The 10315-nt window shown below is 39.8% G+C and overlaps 1 protein-coding gene across 1 annotated transcript; it reads left to right on the forward strand.

The window, feature by feature from the left end:
• Positions 1-1642: 1642 nt before the first annotated feature.
• LOC118794934 (serine protease 27-like) lies at positions 1643-9619 on the forward strand. The gene is made up of 6 exons (XM_036553227.1): positions 1643-1884; positions 4302-4322; positions 4659-4821; positions 5231-5499; positions 8309-8460; positions 8749-9619. Exons 1-6 carry the CDS (start codon positions 1830-1832, stop codon positions 9079-9081), a joined length of 993 nt encoding a protein of 330 aa, XP_036409120.1. The 5' UTR covers positions 1643-1829; the 3' UTR covers positions 9082-9619.
• The last annotated feature ends 696 nt before the right edge of the window (positions 9620-10315 follow it).

Here is a 10315-nt window from a genome sequence, read left to right on the forward strand (position 1 = left end):
TTCTGCCCAATAGTTTGGTAGGTTGGCCACGGTTTCCTTGTCTCACTACTTTCAGGGCCCCTGTGATTCAGGTGTCTGTGAGTAGCTTGGGCAAAGTCAGTGGAGTAGCGCCTATCCTGTAATGAATACCCACTGAATGAATGGCATGTAGTGAGAAAAAAGCCTTTGGCTGTGTGCAAATGTTTCGCTGCTGTGCAAGTACAGAAGTTGTCACAGTGACATGAGCCTATTACATGATTTCTGATGCCAAAAAAGGGTTGAATAGAATGGGGAAAAAAAAGCTTAAAAAAGTGAACAGCTGATAAGGGCACATCATGGAGAAAGAGAGGTTAGGCTTCAGCCTATCTCAGCTGACTCATTCTGGTGCTGTTGGATTCAGATTTCAGCTCTTCCCTACGTCATGTCTGTGAAGAAACGTGTGTGAGTAGTGAAAATTTTTACTTCACTCTTCTTATGAAAGTACATTGCTATAAAAACAATTAAAAAATATATGATAGTCAGGATCGGCATCATAAGAACAATAGTAAGTATTACCTGTAGAGTACACATAACAACACATTAAAAAAAAAATAACCACAATCACAAAGTGCACATATAACAGATGACAATGATAAAACATTTAAAGAGAGTGAAAGTTTAAAGACAATAAACATGAAATTAAAAGGAATTAGCTAATATAAAATAATGAAATATTCAGTATGTATGTATGTGTATACAGTGTATTTACTTATGACTTATACTTCATTATTTATAGCCCCTTTAGCCTCATGGAGGAAAGTATATTCATGAAGCTGATGAAGCATGCAAATATCTTGTCTTGTGAATATATTTATGTTGCATTTATTTGTGTTGTTATATTTATGTTATGTTTATACAGTATTTACATTTATGTTATATTTACCTGTGTTGTATTGACTTGATGTTTAGACTGTAAACCTGATTGGTGGTGTAATGACATGGAGGAAAGCCAATCTGACATCTACTCAGGACATTGTGTTTCAAAAGATGTTTTTGAAAAAAAAAAAGATTTGGATATTACTAAAATACCCTCCTGCTTACAAATATGCCTGAATAATTAGGGTAAGGCGTTTGTTCAAGGTATTAGGTAAGCATAAAGGATTCTTTAGAGTGGCTCAATGACTGGTCAGATTTTGAGATAAGTACAGTTGACAGTGCCATTGCTATCATGGAGCCAAACAATAGCAGTGTTACTGTCACTCTCACTGTCATACCAACATGAACATATTAGAAAACCCACAAACACTCTCCAGTAAACGTGATCAATAATGCAGTCAATGCAGACTTTATCAATAATATAGCCTTCCATCCCTCCCCAAAAAATCATTGAGTTTAGTTCAAATTAATTGAGTAACTAAATATCTAATCAATACTACCAATCAGTACTCATCTGAATTTAGTGTTATTCCAAATTACAGCCCAATCTTATTTGTTTACACAGTATACAAATTAATATTTAAACACCTAGCAGAAAGAAGTATGCACACCACTAGAAAGAACAAAATGTCAATTCTCTCTCTCTCTGTCTCTCTCTCTCTCCCCTCTCTCTCCCCACAAACAGGTAGGGTGAGTGTACAAAAGCTGTTATTTACATTTCCTGAGTGGTATTCATATTACATGCAGGGAGGGACAGAGATGTGGGAGGGCAGAGGAAAAGATGAACCAGTAATACCTTTTAAATGTGATGTATGCATCACTTCAAAGGGAGGAAACTGATAAGTGCTTACGATAGATGAAAGACCTCATGGTAATATACAGCTAGTTGAATTACATTTAAAAAGAGACCGACGCTAAAAATTTCGCTGATCACGATGGCTTTGTGGAAGAATGTTTGTGTTGTGGCAGTGGTGATTACCATGGCAAAAGGTATGTACTGTATAACCTTGAGATCCATTTTTTCCCAAGAATTTCAAAAAGCAAACTCTGACTGTAAGCAAACTGTTGTCCAATTTAGTCTAATCAATATAATTTTTAAATTATTGTTATAGCAGTCATGAAAACACCAACAAGAGGATAGTTGGTCTGTGATGAGCATGAAATTTAGAGACATTTTTGTGTTTGTAAATTTAAATGAAACCGCATATAAGTTGCAAAAGTTATGGTTGTCAATACACATGGTTGCCAGCGGTTACCAATATACATTAACTCTAACATATGTATTTATCCCACCTACCTTACTAGAGGAAAACTACTCTGTTGTTTATCAGTTTACTATTGTAGAGAATTTTTATTTCTTAATGTAGTTATCATTGCTGTCTTTCTCTAGTACTAAATAAGATAATAAAATAAGATGTGAATTTAAGTGAAAACAATGATTTTGTTCCACTTTATTTGCGTTTGATTCCTCACTAACCCACCTCACTGACAGCCGAGTCGAGAGTAGGTGCTGGCTGAAATGGAGCCATGTACTATTTAGTAGAACAGTGAGTGATGGAATGAGTTTTCACAACATATGGTAGGTCAAAAGCCCGTGGTGCAATTATTTGGACTTCCCTACTATTTTGGATTAATCTGCTCTAAAGTGTCACTTTCACTGTTTCTAGTGTGGCATGTATAAACATTCTGTTATTCCTTATGTCTTCACAAGTGTATCTATGTTCATGCCAATAAGCAGACATGAGTATTGTTAGAGAGAATACTGTACTGGTTTGGCTGGTGTAGTAAGCCTGAGATTATGTTGGAGTGTTTAAAGGTCATTCAGGCTACAGAAGATGAAGTGCAGGAAGAATTAAGGAGGGGCAAAGTGCTGCATGTGGAACATGTCTAGGATTGTTACCTCACCTCATCCACTTGTTGGGAAACAGGTTCAGTGAGTGAACTTACAAAAATAGCTTATGTCTTGCCAGACACATGATGATGCATAGACAATTCACATGAAATTAGACAATTCATAAGCACGTTCTGTGACATATTCCAAGAAGAGGTTTTTTTTTTTTTTTTTTTTTACGCCAACTGTTGAACCCCCATAAGAACATTGTCTTTCTGAGAATGTTTTTCATTCCACAAGTCCCACAATGCACAAGGAAGCAAATTCCTTTGGAGGATAGGCACATCTTGATGCGGAGTGTGATTCCAAGGGTGCCAAGAACAGAACGAGAAGGGGGATCCTGGCCAACTATTCACCCTTATGCCTGGTGGAATGAAGTCAGCTCTGGTGATGGAGGCTCCCAGCCATTGTCAGTAAATGGCACGGCTGGTTTTGAATCCAGGTTATAGAGCTTAGCCTGCTCTTAAAACAAACACGTTTACTTTATAATTCACTCAGTAGCCCCCTGTTACAAGCAGCTATCAGAGATAGAATTTTGGGTTTCAGTCCCCTTTCAACCAGCAGATTTAATATGTACCCTTTTGGTAATATGGATTACAGCACAAACCGTAGGTGTAGTATGTATGTAGTATGGACCTGGACTTCACTCTTCCAGGTGTCCCTCCCTAAAACTGACCTGACTGCCCTAGAGAAGCAAGGGCAGGTGGCAGGTTTTCTGGGGCTGTGCAAAAATGGCCAGTGTTATGTATGATCAACAACTTACTAATGTAAGACAGTGAGGAATGATGTGAACTAGAGTAAATGGCATAAATCTTGTAGGAGTGTGCATATAGATTGGGGGAACTAGGAAACAACTGATTAGTATCCAATACATGAGTACATAACCATATTGTTCAATGACCAAGCACAAATGAGCACAACCATAGCTGAAACTAAACATGTTTAGGGAATAATTGTTATGGACTTGCTAGCTACCAGCTACTTTCAGCAAGAAGAAACCCCCCAGCCAAACAAATCACACTCTTAACGAAGTTAGCGAATGACCACACACAAATGGGTAGCATTGGCAGACATGGGCAGGAAGAAGCAGCAGATCAAGAATTCAAGAAACCCAGTTGAACAGGAAGCACAATGAAGCCTGAATTAGCCTGCATTACACCGGTGCAAACAGCTTAGGTCCTCTTAGGTCATCAGGACAGTCAAACAAGACTCCCATTGTGCCACTGCAACAGTAATACACTAATTACACAGAATACAATCTATGATTAACTGAAACTCTGAACTAAAATTATGGAGAAACAATGAGAGCCATGGAAGATTTAAGAATGTTTTTGCTTAACAAATTCTACCTATCAGAGCCACATCAATCAGATCATTAGTTTGTTTTTCCCAACTGTTCACATAAATATAGAAATATCATCATACCGGGTCATTCCAGAAACAATTCATGCAAACACAAATAATACCAACATAATTAAAGCAAACTCAATAATTCGTCTTCTCTCCTGTGTTACAGGATCACACTCGCAGCTGAATGGTAAGTTTCTCACCAATTTATCACATTTTATGACTCCCAGGAAGTAATTAATCTCCTACCTCGTCTTCGACTTCCACCCTGATAGCTCCTCCCTGTTCACAATGCTGTGGTATAAGGAAAAATGTGCTGTAATGTGGCAGGCACAGATCGGTCATGTAGGTCCATTGTAACAGCCCGCCTCAGGATGTTTTTTTTTTTTTTTTTTTGTCTCTTTGTTTGGTAATGTTCTTAACTTCATCAAGAAATGACTGTTGTGGAACCATCTCTCTCTCTCATTATCAGCCCTGTCAGTGTCCAATTTCTGCCTGTTCACCCCTCCATCTCTTTGTTTCTAAGTATGTGGCAGGGCACCCCTCAACACCAAGATTGTGGGGGGTCAGGACGCCACCGTGGGTAGCTGGCCCTGGCAGGCCAGTCTGCATGAGAATGGGAGGCATGTATGTGGCGGCTCTCTCATCAACAACCAGTGGGTGATGTCTGCTGCTCACTGCTTCTCCAGGTGAGGAGTAATGGGAAATGTCAGGGGCATAATGTTTAATACCAGTCATGTTTTCATTGACAGAAATATGCGGCAGCAGTGTAGCATAGTGGTAAGAAGCAGGACTCGCACCCAAAAGGCTGGGCAAGGTACATAACCCAGAACTGCCTCAGTAAATGTCCAGATTTACGAATGGATAACATGTAAAAAATTGTGACCTATGTAAGTCGCTCTGGATAACAGCATATGCTAAATGCCAATAATGAAGTGAAATGAAATAATGAAATGCAGCCAGTTATGAGGGCAGGGTTTCCATGTTAAGTTAATGGTAACAACATCAACAATTAATTCTGTGTAATCATATGAATAATGTGGTGTATTCCCTCTTTATCTCTACCTTTAACTCCATCTCTCTGTCTCTCCTCCTTAGTACCAGCACTGCAAACTGGGTGATCTATCTGGGTCGACAGACCCAGCAAGGAACCAACCCAAACGAAGTGTCCATGACCATCTCTCAGATCATCCCTCATCCGAGTTATGACTCGCAAACGAGTGACAATGACATCGCTCTGCTACAGCTGTCCTCCACTGTTGCTTTCACTGACTACATCGTGCCCGTCTGCCTGGCAGCAAGTGGCAGCACCTTCTTCAATGGCACTAACAGCTGGGTCACTGGCTGGGGCAACGTAGGCGAGAGTGGTGAGTGCATTAATGTAACTGATCACAATCTGTCTCTGACTGGCTGATTCAAGCAAGTGTGTATGTTGGGAACTGCATGTGAATGGCAGGATTTTGTATTGTATCAAACCATATGCAGTACTGTAGGCTTAGTTTATATTTCAGTGGTGTGGTGCTTATTGACCCCAAACAAGCTGAATTTTTGGTCATTGAGGAAGAGACGACACACCCCCTCTGTTTATATATATATATATACAGTGCTGGCCAAAAGTATTGGCACCCCTGCAATTCTGTCAGATAATGCTCAATTTCTCCCAGAAAATGATTGCAATTACAAATGTTTTGGTAGTAATATCTTCATTTATTTTGCTTGCAATGAAAAAACACAAAAGACAATGAAAAAAAAATTAAATCAATTATCATTTTACACAAAACTCCAAAAATGGACCGGACAAAAGTATTGGCACCCTCAGCCTAATACTTGGTAGCACAACCTTTGGACAAAATAACTGCGAACAACCGCTTCCGGTATCCATCAATGAGTTTCTTACAATGCTCTGCTGGAATTTTAGACCATTCTTCTTTGGCAAACTGCTCCAGCTCCCTGAGATTTGAAGGGTGCCTTCTCCAAACTGCCATTTTCAGATCTCTCCACAAGTGTTCTATGGGATTCAGGTCTGGACTCATTGCTGGCCACTTTAGAAGTCTCCAGTGCTTTCCCTCAAACCATTTTCTAGTGCTTTTTGAAGTGTGCTTTGGGTCATTGTCCTGCTGGAAGACCCATGACCTCTGAGGGAGACCCAGCTTTCTCACACTGGGCCCTACATTACGCTGCAAAATTTGTTGGTAGTCTTCAGACTTCATAATGCCATGCACACGGTCAAGCAGTCCAGTGCCAGAGGCAGCAAAGCAACCCCAAAACATCAGGGAACCTCCGCCATGTTTGACTGTGGGGACCGTGTTCTTTTCTTTGAAGGCCTCGTTTTTTTTCCTGTAAACTCTATGTTGATGCCTTTTCCCAAAAAGCTCTACTTTTGTCTCATCTGACCAGAGAACATTCTTCCAAAATGTTTTTGGCTTTCTCAGGTAAGTTTTAGCAAACTCCAGCCTGGCTTTTTTATGTCTCTGGGTCAGAAGTGGAGTCTTCCTGGGTATCCTACCATAGAGTCCCTTTTCATTCAGACACCGACGGATAGTACGGGTTGACACTGTTGTACCCTCGGACTGCAGGACAGCTTGAACTTGTCTGGATGTTAGTCGAGGTTCTTTATCCACCATCCGCACAATCTTTCGTTGAAATCTCTCGTCAATTTTTCTTTTCCGTCCACATCTAGGGAGGTTAGCCACAGTGCCATAGGCTTTAAACCTATTGATGACACTGCGCACGGTAGACACAGGAACATTCAGGTCTTTGGAGATGGACTTGTAGCCTTGAGATTGCCCATGCTTCCTCACAATTTTGCTTCTCAAGTCCTCAGACAGTTCTTTGGTCTTCTTTCTTTTCTCCATACTCAATGTGGTACACACAAGGACACAGGACAGAGGTTGAGTCAACTTTAATCCATTTTAACTGGCTGCAAGTGTGATTTAGTGATTGCCACCACCTGTTATGTGTCACAGGTAAGTAACAGGTGCTGTTAATTACACAAATTAGAGAAGCATCACATGATTTTTCAAAGGGTGCCAATACTTTTGTCCGGCCCATTTTTGGAGTTTTGTGTAAATTGATACTTGATTTGACTTTTTTTTCTTTCTCTTTTGTGTTTTTTTATTGCAAGCAAAATAAATGAAGATATTACTACCAAAACATTTGTAATTGCAATCATTTTCTGGGAGAAATTGAGCATTATCTGACAGAATTGCAGGGGTGCCAATACTTTTGGCCAGCACTGTATATATATATATATATATATATATATATATATATATAATTTCTGTATTCATTTTAATACAAATCTCTGGTGTGGACCTCAAGAGGAACTGTACCCTCACTCCTGGTTCTTGGTAGAGCTTGGTCCGATGCCTCCATGCTTCTTCATAGAATCCAAAAGGCTCAAGAAGCCAGCAGTTTTTATCTGTAGAAACCATTTGTATAGCAATGACTGTCCAGTGTTTTTGACCACTATCACCATTGATTCTTGTGTCAGTATTTTTCATAAGAGGAGTGCACTGGCTACAATAAGCGTTTCCCAATGGAGGATTTAAAGCTGCACATCTAGATCCCTCGCCATTGTGCTGCTCTGCCGCCCTATGTACATAATCTGCATTGTACAGCCTGTCTGTAAACAAGGCATGAGCCTAGAAATCTAATCTCATAGTAATAACTAAGTGTTTGATGCTTCACAAATGACAATGCAGTGAGGATAGTTTTTATTGTACCAGTGTTTGTCCACTGGTCTGTGATTGAAGCCATACATTTAACACGTCTCTGTTAGGGCTCGTATTGTAATACCAGCCTGCCATTGATGCTACCATCAAATCATTGTTACATCACAGTATGCGTTCACTGTGACCTTTTCCCCTCTCACAGTGCAGTGTTTATATTGTGTGCTCTTTTTCACCCAGCCAGTGTCTGTTCCTTCCCTGTTCAAAGGCATCAAGACATGCAGCATACAAAGGAGACTCATACAATGCTGCTACATGATTCATTGTCATTTATTTGCTGAGCTCATATTCAGACAAAACATTCTTGCAGACATTATTGCCTCCCTACACCCAAAACTGGCCACACCCTCTTCCTTACAGCAGGACAAACTAGAATAGACCTGGAACCCCCTCACCTCCACACAAGTGCTAACTCCTCACATGTGTTGATTCTGTCTCTCCACAGTGAGCCTGCCTTCCCCTGGCACTCTGCAGGAGGTGGAGGTGCCGGTGGTGGGGAACAGGCAGTGTAACTGCTTTTATGCACCTTTTTCCATTTCCATCACTGACAACATGCTCTGTGCTGGCTTACAAGCGGGAGGCAAGGACTCGTGTCAGGTGCAACATCTTTCATATTTTCTTTTCAAAATGCAGGCCAATAAGAGGAGTTTCTCAAATTTCAGCCTGTGTTGAAACAATTATGACAAGAATCAGATTTTAGGCATGTCTTCCAATTAATTTACACAATTATAGTGTCTCACTTTGTCATACAATTTTTGTCAATCAACATACAGTAAATTTTAATCCATCAACATAAATGGTAGAAACTAAATAATAGCATTTCTCTGTTTAAAAGTCATTAAATTTATAATAACCTTAGGCTATGATCCGTTTCTGTTTAAACAGGGCGATTCTGGAGGTCCAATGGTCATAAAACAGAACTCTCTCTGGATACAGTCGGGGGTCGTGAGCTTTGGTATTGGCTGTGCACGGCAGGATATCCCTGGAGTTTACACCAGGGTGTCCCGTTATCAGACCTGGATCACCTCCCAGATCAGCAGTTCCCAGCCAGGCTTCGTCACGTTCACCTCCAGCGGCACAGACGGCGACAGCACCGTAACCTGCTCTGCCGTGTCACAGCCCGTCACTGGCACTGCAAGCAGTCCCACCAAACCTCTCTTCCTCTTCCTGCTCTCCCTCTTCACTTTCCACCTGTTCCTCTGCATGCTTTCTGCCTGAGAGAGCTGGAGACATGTGGGAAATCTGGTTGTGAAAGATCCTCCTCTGTTTTTACTAAATATTTTAAATATTTTTCAGGGATATCAAAACTACATTACTTTCCTGCTTTTGTATTGCACAGTTCTGCTGGCAGTATGACAAGCTGACAGCTCCACAATCTACAGTGTCCTGCCTACAATAATGATTCATCGTGTTAGCTATGTATGTCTGAAATATCCAGGATATAACGGAACATCATAAAATACTGTAGAGATTCAATTTATGTGTAATATGCATGTAATTTTATGCAGATGTATAGAAATTATATGTATGAAATGTTTCTTTTAAAAAACACACATTGTGATGCACTATGAGTGGCAATGATTAATGCACTATCACTATATGAGACTAGGCATCTTGCATTTGTTATCCCACCATACTCATAATACAAAGACATGATCAGCAGTTACATGATTGTTATGTGATTAAATATTCTACTGTGTCACTTTAACTTTTAAGCTGCCTTTATTTAAAACAATAAATCAATTAACTCAACCAACATTTGTTCATTAATTAAAAAAAAGACCAAGCTTCCTAAAGGGGGAAAAAAATCATGCAGTGATTAATATGCTTGTTATTTTTGGTACATTGCATAATCTAATTCTAAAAGAACTATAATCTACATTTATTTGTTTTATTCCAGGAGTGGGGAAATGTGAAAGAGTAAAACTATGAAAAGCACAACTTTAGAGTCATACTGAATTTTAGCAGACTTTATGGGCTTTCATTTGTGTAGTTGTTTTGGACCAGCATGACCAGACGGAAGCTGATGATTTTAAACGTGGCTGGAATCCCTTTCCCCCTTTTTCCTCTTCCTTGTATGACAATACACTTTAACCGTTAGATTATTGCATTAGATGAAGAACTAAACCATAAAGAGCAAAGGCTCACACAGGACTGGAGACTCAAACTTTCTTTAATGAAATTAACTGTTCACATGAGCACATCACCTGAAGTTCAGTGTGCCATTAATCCTCAAAACAGCACAGGATACGTGGTCTCTCCAAGTGTAAGTCATCAGTATCTAATGAAACTGGCAATTTTATATTTTTAAAACTTTGCACTGCACTTATGTAGATGAATTCCTCCATTGTACCATGTACCATGTCCAATAACATCACCTGTTCAAAACCAATTTTTTGAGTCACCTCTCCACACTGCTGATACACAGTAAAAACATCATCATCACAGTAAA

Source organism: Megalops cyprinoides, chromosome 19 (genome assembly GCF_013368585.1).
Source record: "Megalops cyprinoides isolate fMegCyp1 chromosome 19, fMegCyp1.pri, whole genome shotgun sequence".
NCBI lineage: Eukaryota > Metazoa > Chordata > Actinopteri > Elopiformes > Megalopidae > Megalops > Megalops cyprinoides.